The 19,492-nt window shown below is 41.2% G+C and overlaps 1 protein-coding gene across 1 annotated transcript in view; it reads right to left on the reverse strand.

Annotated features, from left to right (window-relative positions):
- Nucleotides 1-239: 239 nt before the first annotated feature.
- LOC140611477 (putative adhesion G protein-coupled receptor E4P) overlaps nucleotides 240-19,492 on the reverse strand; it is a 39,995-nt gene continuing 20,742 nt past the window's right edge. The window contains exons 6-12 of the mRNA XM_072788222.1: nucleotides 18,455-18,613; nucleotides 15,542-15,736; nucleotides 7,585-7,820; nucleotides 5,441-5,507; nucleotides 4,356-4,447; nucleotides 2,596-2,776; nucleotides 240-419 (exon numbers count right to left, since the gene is read on the reverse strand). Of these exons, the coding sequence (XP_072644323.1) occupies nucleotides 240-419; nucleotides 2,596-2,776; nucleotides 4,356-4,447; nucleotides 5,441-5,507; nucleotides 7,585-7,820; nucleotides 15,542-15,736; nucleotides 18,455-18,613 (1,110 nt within the window). The remainder of the gene's footprint in view (nucleotides 420-2,595; nucleotides 2,777-4,355; nucleotides 4,448-5,440; nucleotides 5,508-7,584; nucleotides 7,821-15,541; nucleotides 15,737-18,454; nucleotides 18,614-19,492) is intronic.

The raw sequence follows: 19,492 nt of genomic DNA on the forward strand, positions 1-19,492 counted from the left end.
ATAAATATTATTTGGATATTTGTGGAAAGACTGAGGAGAGAGAGAGAGAGAGAGAGGAAGGAAGAAGAGCAGAGAGCAGAGGGGAAGAGAGAAGAGAAAAGGAGAGGAGAGGAGAGAAAAGAGAGAAAGGAGAAAAGAAAAGAAAGGAAGAAATAAGGGAAAAGAATTCTACTGGTTTTGGTCTCAAAAACCAAAAACCACCAGAGTAATGGAGGAAGTAATGCAATTTCTCTTTTCTTTCAGATCAAGGGACCAGGAAGCTCCTGGCAGTACAAGATGTTGGGTTCAGCAATTACACAGCATTGCAGAGAAGCTGGTCTTACCATTTTGATTTGGGTCCCAGAGTGAGTTACCTCAGTGCTCTCAGTTTCAGCCCATTTGCACATCCCTCTAAACCATTTCTTATATTCCATTTGCACCTGAGGAATACAGAGGTTTGTATCACATTAGGAGCTTGGTTAGGGAGAAGGTTAAAAAGACATACATGTGAAGCCCCATGACTACCTTCTCATTGATTTTCTGTACACTCTTGGCTATCCTCTTGTTGATTCATTCTAAAATTCAAGATCCTCATTATACAAAAGGTATTTACTAAATGTCAGGTGATGATCCTGACAATGAGGGAGGAGAATAGTGAAAGTGATAGTGATCATGGAATGCCTGATGGTCATGATGATGACTCTGATGACAATGAAGATGATGGTGGTGGTGGTGGGGATTATAATGATAAAGGTCACCATTTATTGAACACTAGCGATCTTCAATACACTTTATACACAATATATCATTTCAGCCTGACATAAGCCAAATGAGGAAGGCTCTTCTGTTATCCCCAATTAAAGATAAAGAAGCTGAAGCTGTTGGAAATAAATGGACTTGTCTCATATCCTACAGCCAGCATTCAATACCTCTTCATTCTCACTCCAGAGCCCTGACACTAACCACTATGCTGAACCAATCCTTAGATTTCATGAATTCCTTCCTGAGACCTACTTAACATGTTTTAAGAAGATATTTAAATATTTCATATTCAACATTATTTCACTAAGACACTTAAGTTGTGCTTTATTCTAGGTGTGAGGAGTACCAAGCATTAAGAAGGCCCTAGAAGATGAAAGAGAAATTAATGAAGTGTTATGATGGCATTTTTGTCACCAACATCTTCATTGCTGGTAGTTCTGACCAATAGTAAAGGGGAAAAAAGTGGGCAGCCCGGGTGGCTCAGCGGTTTAGCACCTCCTTCATCCCAGAGCCTGATCCTGGAGACCTGGGATGGAGTCCCACATTGGGCTTTCTGCATGGAGCCTGCTTCTCCCTCTGCCTGTGTCTCTGCTTCTCTCTCTGTGTGTCTCTCATGAATAAATAAATAAAAACTTTTTTTAAAAGTGGCGGGGGGGGGGGAAGCTGGGAAAACTGTTTCCAATCTTTTAAGAGAAATAAAAATATAATGATGACCCTCCGAAGAACTTAATGTGTGCCAAGGACTGTGCTAGGAGATTTATATTGCATTAGTTCATCTAATTCTCAACCCCGTGAAGCAGGTGTTGTCATTTACACAGGTGAGAAGTTTGAGGCTCAGAGAGGGTAGGAAGGCTACCCAAGGTCACAGGGCAACATACTCAGTGGAAAACCTGTCATTAGAGCTGAAGACTCTGTTTTTGGCATATTCAGCCAAATATTTCAGTGCCCCTCCTTAAAGTGCACTTCACTATAAGAGATTATGTGTCTTTCTAGTGAACTTAGGTATGGCCAAGTAATCTGCTCTGGCCAATGAAAGAAAGATAATTAAGCTACACTTATCAGGATCTCCTTTCCCTTTGCCATGAGAATACCAGTCCCACGAGAATACCAATATCTAAATAAGGGCTGCCCTTTAGCCTATATCCCAGAGTGAAAACAATGTAGATCAAGCCATGGATATGTAGATTGGGCAAGAAATAACCTTTATTTTTATAAACCACAGAAATCAGGGGGTGGTGGCTATTTGTTACTGCAGCATAATCTCCCTTATCCTGACTGATACATGCTCTGCTATGGACTGAACTATGTCTCCTCAAAATTCACATGTGAAAGCCCTAACCTCCCAGTGTGACTGTATTTGGAGATATGATGCCCTTTATAGAAAAATTAATATTAAATGAGGTCATAAGGGTACATCCTTGATCCAAAAAGATTAATGTCCCAAAAAGGAGAAGCATAAAATCTCTCTCTTCCATGTAAGGCCAGAGCAAGAAAGTGGCCCTCTGCAAAAAATGATAGAGCTCTCACCAGAACATAATAACACAGGCACACTGACCTCAGATTTCCAGCCTCTAGAATTATAAGAGAAATCTCTGTTGCCCAAGCCATACAGTCTATGGTATTTTGATATCATCTGCAGCAGACAGAAGCACACTCTTAAGAGATAGGTTGGAATGCGAAGGCTAGTTAGGAGCTAGGGCAGCTCAGAGCACATGTCATACTGAAGCATCACCTAAACCCTCTTCCCAGAAGGAAGGCAGCACCAAATACACCTCAGATAAGGGTGAGAATGGGACCAACCATTCAGTAAGACTTTTTGTCTTGGCTGGCAAGAGACAAAATAATTAGGCTTACCTGGCGATTAAGGAGGCAGTGTACCACAAAGAGCAAAATGCCTTGCAGGACATTGATGATGGTGAATGTGTATGCCATGACTAATCTGATCACCTTCCCCAGCTCTTCAAATGTAAAAAATCCAAGGCCCCAAGAACAGCCCAGGATAAATAGCTGAGCAATGGCTTTAAGTGTCATGACTCTGCAAAGGAAAAAGAGCAATAAGAACCATCATTGAGGGATCCCTGGGTGGCGCAGCAGTTTAACGCCTGTCTTTGGCCCAGGGCGCGATCCTGGAGACCCGGGATCGAATCCCACATTGGGCTCCCGGTGCATGGAGCCTGCTTCTCCCTCTGCCTCTGTCTCTGCCTCTCTCTCTCTCTCTCTCTGTGTGACTATCATAAATAAATAAAAATTAATAAAAAAAGAACTATCATTGATCACTATGTGTTGAGCACTGTGCCAAATGCTTTCCATAAGTTACTTGTTTTAATATTCACATCAACCTCATGTGCTTAAGTCACTTACAGAAAGCCATACAGCTCGAAGATGAGGGAGAGCCCAGGTTTCCAAAGGCTGCTTCTGGGAATAATGCTTTCTCCTACTTTTTGGAATATTTTTTCTTGCAATCTTTAACCTAGATCTATTGGAAGTTATGTGAAAAATGCCTTCATGGAATTAGCTTTGAAAATGTGTATTGAGGGGATGCCTGGGTGGCTCAGTGGTTAAGTGTCTTCCTCGGCTCAGGGTGTGATCCTGGAGTCCCAGGATTGAGTCCTGCATAGGGCTCTCTGCATGGAGCCTACTTCTCCCTCTGTCTATGTCTCTGCCCCCCTCTCTCTCTGTCTCTCATGAACAAATAAATACAAACTTTAAAAAAAGAAAATGTGTATTGAGGACAATGTCAGGACTTCAGACCATAACATGCTGTTGGGTCCTTCAAAGGAAAATTGTATTTTATAAAATGGAATGTGGTGGTTGAAGGCAACTGTCTGGAAGAGATGATGTGTGTGTGTGTGTGTGCGCGCACACACACACACAGGGACATGAGCTTACTCACATCCAGCATGTATAGAGGGATGAGGAAGTGCCTAGAAAGGTGATGCTCTGACCCTTCAGGATGGAAAACACTAAGGCTTAGAAATGTTAGGTTAGTCTGATAGGCAGATGAGATCGAAGCCAGGATTTGAAGTTGGACAGATATCCTTTAAGTTCTGTATACATGACTCACCAATGCAAGGTTCTAGCCCACTGTTGGGTAAAATAAGCAGTTGTTCATCTTATCAATGGGGGCTGGTACTCATATCCACCACATAGATTGGAGTTATGAGCATTCAGTGAAAGAATATTGGTAAATTTCCAACATCTACCAAGTCCCTAGTTAACGTCAGTTGCTCTTATCATTAATTTCAATCATTTAGATCAGCACCAGTAAGAAATGAACATCTCCAATAAAGGATAACAGAGTCCCTAGAAGTAGGTGGATTTACAAGGTGGGGGAGGCAGGATAACATTGATTCTCTTGGCATGAATTTCATATGATGATTATGTTACACAAAGGAGACACCCAATAAATATTTGTTGAATAAAGAGATCAAGGAGTACATGAAGCTACCTAAGATTATAGGTTTTACCTCTAGAAGTTGTACCTCACATACGCTTTATCCAGTCCTAGGAAATGTTGTATCAGATTTTTGTATGGGTTTTTCTTTCCTAGTTAGAAAGAAAAGTAGTCCTGTAGGAGAAATCTGTGGATACCACTGATTCTGGGACTTTCTTACCTGGTATCCTGAATGGTAGAAACTTCATGATTGAGGGAGGAAAGCTTGCTTCTCAAAATCCACAGAATTTGGAAGTACAGCAACAAGTTTATCTGCGGACACAGAATGAAAACCTGAATTGGAATTTTATTTTGAGGCCATGGCAGGCAACTCAATTTGAGGTAGACCTAAGAATCTTTTTCCAAAAGATACGGGCTTCATAGAATGCTATGCATATATGCTCTGATCTTTTTTTTTTAAGATTTTATTTATTTATTCATGAGACACACACACACACACACACAGAGAGAGGCAGAGACACAGGCAGAGGGAGAAGCAGGCTCCATGCAGGGAGCCTGATGTAGGACTCTATCCCCGGACCCCAGGATCACGCCCGGGGCTGAAGGCAGTGCTAAACTGCTTCCTGCTAAACCCAGGGAATCCCTGCTATGCTATTTTTTTTTAATTTTTTTATATTTATTTATGATAGTTACAGAGAGAGAGAGAGGCAGAGACACAGGCAGAGGGAGAAGCAGGCTCCATGCACCGGGAGCCTGATGTGGGATTCGATCCTGGGTCTCCAGGATCGCGCCCTGGGCCAAAGGCAGGCGCCAAACCGCTGCGCCACCCAGGGATCCCCCTGCTATGCTATTTTATACAGCACATTGTATGTCTTTGTACCTGTGGCACTTGGTGCTTGATTAGGGTGACTATATAGTTCTCATTCACACCAAGTCACCTTGAAAGTGAAAGAGTACTATTAATATCTATACCGGGACAATGGATGTGATCAGGAAGTTCCTGATGAACAGGAGAACATGTCACTCTGTGCAGAGTAGATACTTGTTAAATATTTGCTGAATGAAGAAACGTGGGATTTTTAGAAGAATTCCCAGTAGAGGGTTATGTTCCATCAAAGCAACAAGTGAACCAGGGGGAAGCAGGGAAAGACAGATGAAGAGAGCATTTCCAGGAAGAGGAGTTCATCACATTAGGCTATATTTTCTTAGCTTCACATCATTTCTACTTTCACAGAAAGAATCACACTCTATGCTTGGCCAGCCCAGGGCGGGCACTCCCATAAATAACTATCACTAGTCACTCACCAAGATAATGACAGCCACTGGTCCCATGAAACTCCAGATGAACGCTCTATCGAGCTTGAGCCAGCAGCTGTTGAGAGAAGGTTACACGTGAGCTGCCTATTTCTTGGAGGGCAGAGAGCTTGAATTCAGACTCCTGAGCAAGATTCAACCAATGCCAGGAACGATTTAGTTCAGAACCCGGATTTTAGATGGAATAAGACATGGGTTCTCATCTGACACAAGCTATACACTCTAAGCTCAGTTTCCTTTGTAAGTGGGGGCAAACACAAGTATCAAAAGATTAAATGGTGACAGTGGCCATATTGCCAACTCTTGAAGTCAGGTTGGATCAGTCCTCTGACTGTTCCTCTCATCCAATATTGTGTTAGCTCTTCAGGGTCTTTTGCTTCTCTATATAAACATTAGAATCCACTTATCAATATCTACAAAATAATTTTCTGGGATTGTCATTGTGAATGTATTGAATCTATAGATCAATTGGGGAAGAACTGACTGACTCCTTGACAATATTGAATCTTCCTCCTCATGAACAATAACCGTATCTCCATTTATTTGAATCTTCTTTGATTTCTTTCATCACACTTTTGCAGTTTTCCTCATATAGATCTCATAGGAAAGATCAAATGAGATAATGTTGTTGAGTATAGCAAAAAACCTACCAACACTAAGCAACTATATTCCATGTACCAAGTACTCTGTTGCCCAAGTCCTTTTTATTACATCGTGGCTTATGTTGGCAAAAATAGTCTAATTATTCTAAACAGAGACTTGGAAGCATAAAACTAGTACATATAACAGGCAATTGCCAATATTCAGTGAGCAGAAAAGCTCCTGTGCTTATGTTTTATTCCAAATGTTACAAATGATGACCCACAGGCCAAATCCAGTCCACCCCTTGTTTCTGTAAATAAAGTTTTATTGAAACACAGTCACACCCATCCATTTAATATGGTCTACATATTGGCTGCTCTCCTACCACAAGAGCCATATTCATTATTTGCCACAAGGACTGGATACCTGCAGAGACAAAATACTTACCCTTTAGCCCTATAGAACTTTTGCCAACCTTGATCTATGCTACCATAATATCTCCAGAATCATTCTGGTAGGCTGTTTGGTTCAAGATGGAGACAGGGCATCTTTTTTCCTTCAAGAGAATCACCTTTATCATGTTGTTTTAACACATGCATGCCTACTCCCAACAGCAGCCTCATTGCCAAAATACTAACATCTTCAGCTAACTTTGCAGAGCTTTGTAAACTTCCTTAGTGAGGCAACAATCCTTTAGTGAGGAATTATTAGTTACACTCTCTATAGTTCTAACCTTGAGAAAGTTTCTTAGAAGCACGAAGCCCCAAATATCCTGTGTATGAGGTGATGAACAGTGCTGACCCCACAGGATCACAGGGAGAATGAGATGAAATATAGGCTATCTCTGAGGCATCACAAACCTTCCAGATTTGTTGCTATTGTTGTTACTCTTTACATTTTGGGGATGAATCTCAACCTCTTCAGCCTACTCTTTCAGAATATTACAGAACACAAAGGCTACGGGTGGGCTTTTCCATCCTTGAATTTCTTTTTCCTTTTGGATATTTTTTTTTATATATTTTTTTTATTTATGATAGTCACAGAGAGAGAGAGAGAGGCAGAGACACAGGCAGAGGGAGAAGCAGGCTCCATGCACCGGGAGCCTGATGTGGGATTCGATCCCAGGTCTCCAGGATCACGCCCTGGGCCAAAGGCAGGCGTCAAACCGCTGCGCCACCCAGGGATCCCTCCTTTTGGATATTTTTTATTGGAGTTTGATTTGCCAACATCCTTGAATTTCTTGAATGTACTTTTTGTCCCTAATATCCTGAAGTTATAGTCAAAATTTAATGTGTAAGTACATTTTTCTGAAAAGTACATTTCCCTCTTTGGGGAAATAGGCCCTGGATTTTAAAGTCTCAAAAGGATCCAGCCCCCAAAGATGCTGAGAACCATTTCTCTAGGGATTTCTAAGAGAAAATAGAATTCTGGCTTATAAAGAGACTGGTTTGAGGAATAATTTACAATGGGAAATGGACTGAAATGCTTTTGATTTCTGATCATGTATCAGCCATAGACACCACTTCCACCATCAAGGCATACATCATGCTTACTGTGTGTGTGTTCCATAATTTTGGGGTCCTATTACTGCAGACACAGCCACAACCAGAGCTGGAATCCCATAGCCAAAAGGGTACATGAACTTCTTCTTGAATTTGCCTGCACTGGTGTAGTTGGCCACCTTGAGATTCCTAACCGTGAGGAAGAGATGTAGCCCTTCAAGGAGCATCCAGGTGAAGGCGGCCAAGTAGAGGTAGTGCAGCACCCCTGCAATGATGGAGCACAGTACCTGGAGGGGAGACAAGAGTTAAGAATGTGGTTTATACCCCTGTACCCGATTATGTCCTCAGCACTTAGCAATACTTGGGTGTGGCCTGCATTTTCAATTCTAACACCTGTAATATTTTGCCTGGGGGCAACATATTTTTGAGGAGCTTTCAGTGGCCCCATGCTTATCCCATGTATGGAGCAGGCCAGAAATGCCCAGGAATGAATGTCATAGGAAGATTCCTCAGATCCATGACAGATTAAAGTTGGTAGATGAATAGTCCATGGCCCTTGCCCTTTGTGTGGGTGTGCTGTTTATCTTTATGTGTCGACTCAGCTGAGCTAACTAATGCCCAGATAACAGGTAAAACATTATTTCTGGGTGTGTCTGTGTGGGTGTTTCAGGAAGACATTAGAATTTGAGTCAGTAGACCTGAAGATCACCTTCACCAGTAAGGGTAGGTAGGCATCAACCAATCCACTTGAGGGCTTAAATAAAACATTAATGGAAGAAGGGAGAATTTGCTCTCTCTACTTGTTCTGGGAGACCTTGAGCTTGAGGTCTAGAGAGCTCATAGTCTACCTTGCAGTTAGGAAACACTCATGGGGCTATTTATATTGAAATTCATTAAAATTAGATAGGAGGCAAGATGGCAGAAGAGTAGGGGTCCTCATCTCGTCTGGTCTCACAACCTTACCTAGGTAACTTTCAAAACACCCTGAACACCTACAAATTCGTCCTGAGACATAAAGAGAGAGCAGCTGGCATGCTACAGAGAGACTACTTTTTGCTTCTAACAAGGTAGGAAGGCGAAAAAAAAAATCAAGTGGAAGAGGGGAACTGTGACAAGCCAGTTGAAAGGGGAGCCACGAAAGCCTCCAGGGCATGAAAGCCCAGCCCTGAACAAGCAGGAACTTTAAGAATCTGGGCCTCAGTTTTCTCTGATAGAAAAGTGCTTAGTAGAGAAATAGGGCAGAGTTGCAGGAGGGGCAGTGAAGCATCAAGATTCCCCAAGACACTGTAAGAGGAGGGGCACCCAGTAGAAAGCTCACCGAAAAACATGGTCTGGTCTTGGTAAAGGGCTGGAGCACCACAACCCTTCAGGGCATAAGCCAGCTGATTATGCTGGCTGGCCCCAGAGCTCCCTTTACCTAGAGCCTGGCACTGGATGGAGGCAGCTGTCCTTCATTTTCTTTGGGAGAAGCAGTCCCTTGGAATGCGGGTCCAGCGACACAGGGCCCTGGATCCGAGGGTGCTGAAGTGGACAAAGCTGGCTATCCTCCATTCCTCTTGGGACAGGTGGAAGCGGGAAGGGCACAGGAAAGCAAAAACTCTCCTGCTGCTGGGTGCTCTGCAGGCTGTGCAGATCAGTGCACCTGTGCCTGCCCCCAGGAGCATCTAGACCAGTGTGGACTGGGAGACAGGTTAGTCAAGCAGGGAGTTCGACTCCAGAGCTGGAAATCTGTCCACCGCCATTTTTTCTTCTTGTTTTCACCTTTTACCTGGGAGACGTGGGGCCTCTAGGGAACAAAGAGGCCTCACAGGATAAACAGCTCATACTGAGTCCAGCAACTGGCAAGGGACAGGGCATTTCTGCTCAGGCACAGACACCCGAGGATCAGTGCAGCAGACCCCACCCCCAGAAGAACTGCTAGAAGAACAAGGGAAAAGCAGCACTGGAAAGCTCCAGGACTGAGGAAAAATCATATATAGAACTAGAGGATCTTTTCTTTTCTTTTTTCATTACGACTCATTTTTGTATCAGGTTAAAAATCTCCAACATTTTTTCTCCTTTCCTGCCTAACTATAGTATTTTACCAACTCTTCATTTTTAAGTTTTTTCCTTTTTGACTTTTATATTTCTACAATTACATGTCTTAGATATATTTTTCACTTCTGGATTCCCTTCAATTCTGGATTCCCTTCAATGTATTTAATTTAATTTTGGTAGATATACAAGATGTGGGTTTTTGTTTTTTGCTTTTTCTGTGTCATTTTGTTTTACAATGGTGGAATTTAGTATCTTCTAACATACAACCAAAATACACCCAGAACCAAGTAGAACACTGTGTTGATTCATTCTATGAGACTATGTTCTCTCTTCCTTCCCATTCTGCCCCCCTCTTTTATCTTGTTTATGTTTTTGTGGTCAATGTTGGGTCTTAATACAAGTATTGATAGTTTATATAAATTTGAGGTTGAGAATATTCTAACATACAGAACAAAATGCACTCAGAACCAAGAGGGTCACCCTCTAGGTACCCTCAGGGAGACTATATTCTCTCTCCACTATCACTTCCTCACCACCACCATACTCCCCCCCCCCTTTCCTTTCTTTTTCTTCTTCGTTTTTGGTTTTTTATTTTTACTATTTTGTTTTAAAATTGGTTTTTCACTTTAGTGGTCCTTTTGTTTTCTTTTGTTCTGTTCTTCTTTTTCTTTTATTTTCTGGTCTCCAACCTCTTCAGAATCATCTAGTGTGTATTTTACTTAGGTCGTGGTTGATATTTTTGACTCAGCTTGCTCATACAGCCACTCTGCACTGGGCAAAATGACTAAAAGGAATCACCACAAAAGAAAGAACTGGAGGCAATACTCTGCCACAGAGTTACTGAATGTGGATTTAAATACAATGTCAGAAATTCAATTCAGAAGTACAATTATAAAGTTACTGGTGGCTCTGGAAAAAAATGTAAAGGACTCTAGAGACTTCATTACTGCAGAATTGAGATCTAATCAGGCCAAAATAAAAAATACTTTAAATGAGACACAATCCAAACTGGATGCTCTAACTGCTAGGGTTAATGAGGTGGAAGAGAGAGTGAGTGACATAGAAGACAAATTGATGGAAAGGAAGGAAGTGGAGGAAAAAAGAGAAAAACAATTAAGAGCCCATGAGGAAAGGCCTAGGGAAATAAATGATAGCTTGAGAAGGAAGAATTACATCTAACTGGGATTCCAGAAGAGGCTAAGAGAGAGAGAGGATCACAAAATATATCTGAAGAATCATAGCTGAGAACTTCCCTAATCTGGGGAAGGAAACAGACATTCAGATCCAATAGATAGAGAGAACCCCCCACCCCCCAAAATCAATAAAAACCATTTAACATCTCAACATTTAATAGTGAAACTTACAAATTCAAAGATAAAGAGAAAATTCTTTTTTAAAAAAGATTTTATTTATTCATGAGAGAGAGAGAGAGAGAGAGAAAGAGAAAGAGAGAGGCAGAGACACAGGCAGAGGGAGAAGCAGGTTCCATGCAGGGAACCTGACATGGGATTCCATCCCAGGTCTCCAGGATCAGGCCCTGGGCTGAAGGTGGAGCTAAACTGCTGAGCCACTTGGGCTGCCCAAGAGAAAATTCTTAAAGCAGTTCAAGAAAAGAGATTCTTAACTTATATTGAGAAAAATATAAGATTAACAGCAGACCTCTCCACAGAGATATGGCAGGCCAGAAAGGGCTGGCAGGATATATACAGGGTACTAAATGAGATGAATATGCAGCCAAGAATACTTTATCCAGCAAGGCTGTCATTCAGAATAGAAGGAGAGATAAAGAGCTTCCAGGATAGGCAGAAACTGAAAGAATATGTAACCACCAAACCAGCTCTGCAAGAAATATTAAGGGGGACCCTGTAAAAGAAAGAGGAAGCCCAAAGAAACAATACACAAAACAGGGACTGTATAGATAATACAATGACACTAAATTCATGTCTTTCAGTAGTTACTCTGAACGTGAATGGGCTAAATAATCCCATCAAAAGATGCAGGGTATTGGACTGGATAAAAAAAAGCAAGACCCATCTATATGCTGTCTACAAAAGACTCATTTTAGACCTGAGGACACTTCCAGCCTGAAAATGAAAGGGTAGAGAACCATTTACCACTCAAATGGTCCTCAAAAGAAAGCTGGGTAACAATCCTCATATTGGATAAATTAGAGTTTATACAAAAGACTGTAGTAAGAGATGAAAGGGGACACTATATCATACTTAAAGGATCTATATAACAAGAAGACCTAATGGTTATGAATATTTATGCCCCTAATGTGGGAGCCACCAAGTATATCAATCAATTAATAACCAAAGTAAAGAGATACTTAGATAATAATACACTAACAGTAGGAGACTTCAAGAGGGCACTCTCAGCAAATGACAGATATTCTAAACAGAACATGACCAAAGAAACAAGGGCCTTGAATGATACACCGGACCAAATAGATTAACAGATATATACAGGACATTCTATCTGAAAGCAAGTGAAAACATATTCTTCTCAAGTGCACATGGAACTTTCTCCAGAATAGACCACATACAGGCCACAAATCAGGTCTCAACTGATACCAGAAGATTGGGATCATGCCCAGCATGTTTTCAGACCACAATGCTTTGAAACTAGAACGCGATCACAAGAAGAAATTTGGAAGAAACTCAAACACATGGTGGTTAAAGAGCATCCTACTAAAAAATGAATGGGTCAACCAGGAAATTAGAGAAGAATTAAAAATATTCATGGAAACTAATGAAAATGAAATACAACCATTCAGAATCTTTGGGATACAGCAAAAGTGGTCTCTAGAGGGAAATACATCACAATACAAGCGATGTATTTTTTCCCTTAAAAATTTGGAAAAAAACTCAAATACATAAGCTAACCTCGCAGCTAAAGGAATTTCAGAAAGGGATACAGAACATGAAAGACTCATTTTTTAAAATTTTTTAAAATTTATTTATGATAGTCACAGAGAGAGAGAGAGGCAGAGACATAGGCAGAGGGAGAAGCAGGCTCCATGCACCGGGAGCCTGATGTGGGATTCGATCCCGAGTCTCCAGGATCACGCCCTGGGCCAAAGGCAGGCGCCAAACCGCTGCGCTACCCAGGGATCCCTGAAAGACTCCTAATTCTGGGAAATGAACTAGGGGTGGTGGAAGGGGAGGTGGGCGGGGGGTGGGGGTGACTGGGTGACGGGCACTGAGGTGGGCACTTGACGGGATGAGCACTGGGTTTTATTCTATATGTTGGCAAATTGAACACCAATAAAAAATAAATTTATAAAAAAAGGAATTTAAGAAAGAACAGCAAATAAATCTAAACCAAGTAGAAGAGAGATAATAAAGATTAAAGAAGAACTCAACAAAATAGAATGAACTCAATGAAATAGAGATCAGAAGAACTGTAGGTCAACAAAACCAGGATCTGTTTCTTTGAAAGAATTAATAAAATAGAGAAACCCCTAGCCAGCTTTATTAAAAAGAAAAAAAGACTCAAATTCATAAAATCATGAACAAAAGAGGAAAGATCACATCTAATACCAAGTAAATACAAACGATTTAAAAAACGTATTATGAGCAACTATATGCCAACAAATTAGGCAGTCTAGAAGAAATGGATGCATTTCTGGAAACTCACAAATTACCAAAACTGGAACAGGAAGAAATAGAGAACCTGAACAGGCCAGTAACCAGCAAGGAAATTGAAGCAGTCATCAAAAACCTCCCAAGACACAAAAGTCCAGGGCCAGATGGCTTCCCAGGTGAATTCTATCAAAGGTTTAAAGAAGAAATAATACCGATTCTACTAAAGCTGTTCTGAAGGATAGAAAGGGACAGAGTACTTCCAAACTCATTTATGAGGCCATTTGATCCCAAAACCAAAGACCCCACCAAAAAGGAGAATTATAGACTAATATCCCTGATGAACGTGGATACAAAAATTCTCACCAAAATACTAGCCAATAGGATCAAACAGTACATTAACAGGATTATTCACCATGAACAAGTGGGATTTATCCCCAGGATGCAAGGATGGTTCAACACTCATAAAGCAATTTACATGTTCAATGAAATTCCTATCAAAATACCATCTACTTTCTTCACAGAGTTGGAACAAATAATCTTAAGATTTGTATGGAATCAGAAAAGACCCTGAATAGCCAGAGGAATATTGAAAAAGAAAACCAATGCTGGGGGCATCACAATGCCAGATTTCAAGCTATATTACAAAGCTATGATCATCAAGACAGCATGGTACTGGCACAAAAACAGACACAGAGATCAGTGGAACAGAATAGAGAACCCAGAAGTGGACCCTCAACTCTATGGTCAACTAATATTCCACAAAGCAGGAAAGAATATCCCCTGGAAAAAGGACAATCTCTTCAATAAATGGTGTTGGTTGACAGGCACTGAGGAGGGCATTTGATGGGATGAGCAGTGGGTGTTATACTATATGTTGGCAAATTGAACCCCAATAAAAAATATACATAAAAAACCCCACAATGAGATACCACCTCACACCAGTGAAAATGATGAAACTTAACAAGACTGGAAACCACAAATGTTGGAGAGGATGTGGAAAAAGGAGAACCCTCTTGCACTGTTGGTGGGAATGCAAACTGGTACAGTCACTCTGGAAAACAGTGTGGAGGTTCCTCAAGAAGTTAAAAATAGAGCTACCCTATGACCAGCAATTGCACTCCTGGATATTTACCCAAAGATACTGATGTAGTGAAACACTGGGACATCTGCACCCCAATGTTCATAGCAGCAATGTCCACAATAGCCAAACTGTGGAAGGAACCAAGATGTCCTTTAATAGATGAATTGATAAAGAAGATGTGGTATATATACAATGGAATATTACTCAGCCATCAGAAAAGATGAATACCATTTACATCGACATGGTTGGAACTGGAGGGTATTATGCTGAGTGAAATAAGCCAATCAGAGAAGGACAATCATCACATGGTTTCACTCACACATGGAGTATAAGATTATAAGGGATTATAAGGGAAAGGAGGGGAATTGAGTGGGAAAAATCAGAGAGGAAGACAAACCATGAGAGACTCCTTTTTTTTCCCCATGAGAGACTCCTAACTATGGGAAACAAACAAAAAGTTGTGGAAGGGATTGGGGGGATGGGGTAGCTGGGTGACAGGCACTGCGGAGGGCACTTGATGGAAAGAGCACTGGGTGTTATACTATATGTTGACAAATTGAATTTAATTAAAAATGTAAAAAATTAATTAAAATCAAATTTTTAAAGTTTCTCAGTCATACTAGACACCTACCAGTGGCTACCATTTTGAAGAGTTCAAATATAGAACATTTTCATGTTCTATATTAATTTTAATATTAATTAATATTAATTAAATAGAATATAGAATATTCTATTTAATATAGAATAGAAATTATTAATTTATAATTAATATAAAATTAATAATATTAATTTTCAAAATTAATTAAAATCAAAAATTTAAAGTTTCTCAGTCATACTAGACACCTACCAGTGGCTACCATTTTGAAGAGTTCAAATATAGAACATTTTCATTTTCACAGGAAGTTCTGCTGAAAAATGGGCTATATCTGTGTGTACTGGATTTAGTGCAGGACTCTGAGGTTCCTATCTAACACCTCAAAAAAACTATTATGTGATTTCAGCCAAGTTAATTCCTCTGTTGATCTTCAGGTTTGCCATGTTAAAAAAAATTAGTTTGACTAGATATGTGATTTCCACCATTTCATAGCCAGGAAGCTCCTTTCTAACACTTGTTCCCAGAGACTCCATTGTCAATAGACAGTGCTAAAATGGGCAACTGATGACAATGGGGGGAAGTGGACTGTCTACCCAAATTTTTGTATTCCATCCCTCTTCCTACATCTACCTACTTGGGCTTCAGGATCATAGTGGCAATGTCAGTGGAAATGTTTACATAAAAGTGAGTTTCAGCTGATTCTCCTACCTTGGGTTCTGTCCGGTTGATGCCTGAGAGGAAAAGCAGGTGGGCCAGGAAGAGGCAGATGGAGAGCTGCAGGTGGAGGGAGGTGCTGGCGTTCTGGATGGGTCGGCAAAGGAGGAAGGTGAGGGCTGCCAGGAAGAGGCACAGCAGAGACAGGCTCAACCCCACATAGGTGATCATGGTCAGCACGGGATCCACCTGAGTCAGCAAAGAAGGAATCCATTGTAGTTTCCAGCACTGTCATTATGTGCCTGATGGAGAGTCAGATGGGCATCCCAGTTCAGTCCCCCAAACAAGTGACTTCAACTCTCTGAGATCTGAAGTCCCCATATTTAAAATGGAGGCAGTATTACAGGCAGAATTGTGTCCCCTGCCTCCAAATTCATATGTGGAAGTCCTAATCCCCAGGACCTCAGTATATGACTGTATTTGTAGACAAGGTCTTTAAAGAGCTGAGTAGTATGACATAATTAGGGGGGCTCTGATCCAATAGGACTGGTGTCCTTATTTGAAATTTGGAAAAAGGTAGAGGGTGAGGACCACATGAGGACACAGGGAGATGGAGGCCATCTACAGGCCAAAGAGAGAGGACTCAGAAAAAAGCAATCCTGCCAACACCTTGCACTTGGACTTTCAGATTCTAGATCTGTGATACTAAATTTCTGTTGTTTAAGCCACCCAGTCTGTGACACTTTGTTATGGCAGTCCTAGCAATTTAATAGAGTCAAAGATAGCATTTTCTACACAGGGATGTTGGAAACCTGGAACCACCAAGCTGGCACTGTCCCATGGAAATATCTTATGAGCATCATTCACAAAAGTTAAGATGAAAACAACCTAAATATCCACCGATGAACAGATGAATAAAGACAATGAGGTGTATTCATTCAATGGAATAGACCCAGCCTTAAAAAAAAAGAAGGAAATCGGGATCCCTGGGTGGCGCAGCGGTTTGGCGCCTGCCTTTGGCCCAGGGCGCGATCCTGGAGACCCGGGATCAAATCCCACGTCGGGCTCCCGGTGCATGGAGCCTGCTTCTCCCTCTGCCTGTGTCTCTGCCTCTCTCTCTCTCTCTCTCTCTGTGTGACTATCATAAATAAATAAAAAAAAATTAAAAAAAAGAAGGAAATCTTGCCATTTGTGACAATGTGGAGGAACCCTGAGGACATCAGGTAAGTGAAACAAGCCAGACACTGGAAGACCAATACTGCATGATCTCACTTATAAGCAAAATCTAAAATAGTCAAACTCACAGAAGCAGAGAGTAGAATAATCGTTGCCAGGGACTGGGCATAGGGAAAATGAGGAGATGTGACCAGGGGGCACTAAGCTTCAGTTATATAAGCTGAATGAGTTCTGGGGATCTAATGTGTAGTGTGGTGGCAAGAGTTAACAATGCTGTAATGTATGCTTGAAATTTGCTTGAAATCTTAATTCCCATCACATGCACACATGAAATGGCATCCATGTAGAGGTGACGGGTAAGTTATTTAGCTTGACTGTGATGGTCTTGTCACAGTGCATACACATAAACATCAAGTTGTTCACCTTAACTATAAATACAATTTTTATATGTCAAGGATGTCTCAATAAAGTTGTTTTTTTCAAAAAAGATACACCCTATGAGGTAATTTTACATATTCTAGTAGCCTCATTAAAAATGTAAAAAAGGGATCTCTGGGTGGCGCAGCGGTTTGGCGCCTGCCTTTGGCCCAGGGCGCGATCCTGGAGACCTGGGATGGAATCCCACGTTGGGCTCCCGGTGCATGGAGCCTGCTTCTCACTCTGCCTGTGTCTCTGCCTCTCTCTCTCTCTCTCTGTGTGTGACTATCATAAATAAATAAAAATTTAAAAAAAATGTAAAAAAGAGGGCAGCCGGGGAAGCTCAGCAGTTTAGCGCTGCCTTTAGCCCAGGGCGTGATCCTGGAGAACTGGGATTGAGTCCCATGTCAGGCTCCCTGCATAGAGCCTGCTTCTCCCTCTGCCTATGTCTCTGCCTCTCTCTCTCTCTCTCAGTCTCTCATGAATAAATAAATAAAATCTTTAAAAAAATGTAAAAAAGAAACATGAACATAATTTACTAGTATATTTTCTTTAACCTACTAGGTTCCAAAATTATCAGTTCAATGTATGATCAATGTAAAGGGGATGTTTGACATTCTTTCCCTGGGTGTTGAGAGAGCACAGAGTAGTAGTCCCTGTTATCATTTTTGCATATCAGAGAGAGAAATTTCCAACATACAACACAATTCACTTATTATGACATCCATTTCTTACTATGTCCCTGTTCACAAAGACAGGGGCTGTCTTCTACACACTTTGACTCTGCCTGGCAGTCCTAGATGCTCACCAAATATTTGTCTAAGGAACTAATCCCCTTGTAAAATGCACATCCCTGACCCCCATTCTAGGTTTCCAGAATCCAAATCTCTCAGGGATGGAATCAAGAAAATGAATTTTAAAATAAGCATCTGTTGTGATTCTTAGGAACAGGAAACTGTGAGAAGCACTTAATAGCTTGCACTTCCAGGTCAACATTCTAGTGTTTTCCACTGAAAATATTGACAGCCTTTCACGAGTAGAGGGGTTGCTTTAAAATCTCTCTCCATTCAATATCAGAATGCATTCATTCAATCAATCCTCTTTTTTATGGAACTTGATAATGTTCCACTTCAATGAAAGGTCAGTTTAAATTTTTTTTTTAATTTTTTATTTATTTATGATAGTCACAGAGAGAGAAAGAGAGAGGGGCAGAGACATAGGCAGAGGGAGAAGCAGGCTCCATGCACCGGAAGCCCGACGTGGGATTCGATCCCAGGTCTCCAGGATCGCGCCCTGGGCCAAAGGCAGGCGCCAAACCGCTGCGCCACCCAGGGATCCCCGAAAGGTCAGTTTATTTACAGAAGTAGAGATTACCTTTAATTTGGTGGATGCCATGAGAATGGCAAAGCTGGAGAGGTGGCTGCAGCTGCAAACAGTTTGATTTTCATCTGAGGAAATGACTTGACAGCCTTCATTAGACCATGAGGACCCTTGCCAGTAGACACAGAGGGGCTGCTCATTTTCTCTCTTTATCTGGAGAATAACCACATTGCCTTAGTCCGGTCATGGAATAACTAAAATTTACTGATTGTTGTTCGTACTCCAAAACATACTAGGCATTTCATATCTACTATCTCATTGGCTGCTTACAAAACCGTTTGTGAGGCAGGTATTCATATACTCCTTTTCCATAGGAGGAAACTGATAGTTGTCTTGTGGTGATAAACAAGGAGATGGAATTCCAATTCTGGATTTCTGCCTTCAGAGCCATAAATCTTAACCATCCTACCTGACTGCCACTGTCATTTGTAAGGTAAGTAAGAAAAGGAGATCATTTTTGAGGTCAGGGCAACATGATTTCCTGGAGAGGAGAATCCATCTGTTGAATTCCCAACAAATAGTCCTTATCTCCATTGCAATTGTCCTCATCACTGACACAGACAACACTGACACCTATCTATGTATGCAGGTACCAATCTATAGATCCAGCATGGAATCACTCAACCTCCACAGCAGTTTATGGTGTAGATACTGTTACTCTCCCAGGTGCACATGTTGGAGGATAGAGACACAGACTTGTTAAGTAACACACAAAACTCAAAATATGGTACGTGCACAAAAGTGTTTCTCACTGTTCTTTCATTTGATGCATAAGAGGACTTGCCCATTGAAGCTGCTACAATGAATAACTTAAGTATAATGGGCCCCAGTGGGAGCTATAAATGGGGCCAGGATGTTTTCACATAGTTACTCAATCATGCCCAAAGTTTGATTACATAATGGAGACAAAAGTCTTTGTATTTCCTTAATCCAGGTCCAAGGGTAATCTATTATCTATCTATCTATCTATCTATCTAATCTCCTATGTTCAGCCAAGAGCTGGGTAAGGGGGAAGTGGTTTCTGAATATTGC

Source organism: Canis lupus, chromosome 19, assembly GCF_048164855.1.
Source record: "Canis lupus baileyi chromosome 19, mCanLup2.hap1, whole genome shotgun sequence".
Taxonomy (NCBI): domain Eukaryota; kingdom Metazoa; phylum Chordata; class Mammalia; order Carnivora; family Canidae; genus Canis; species Canis lupus.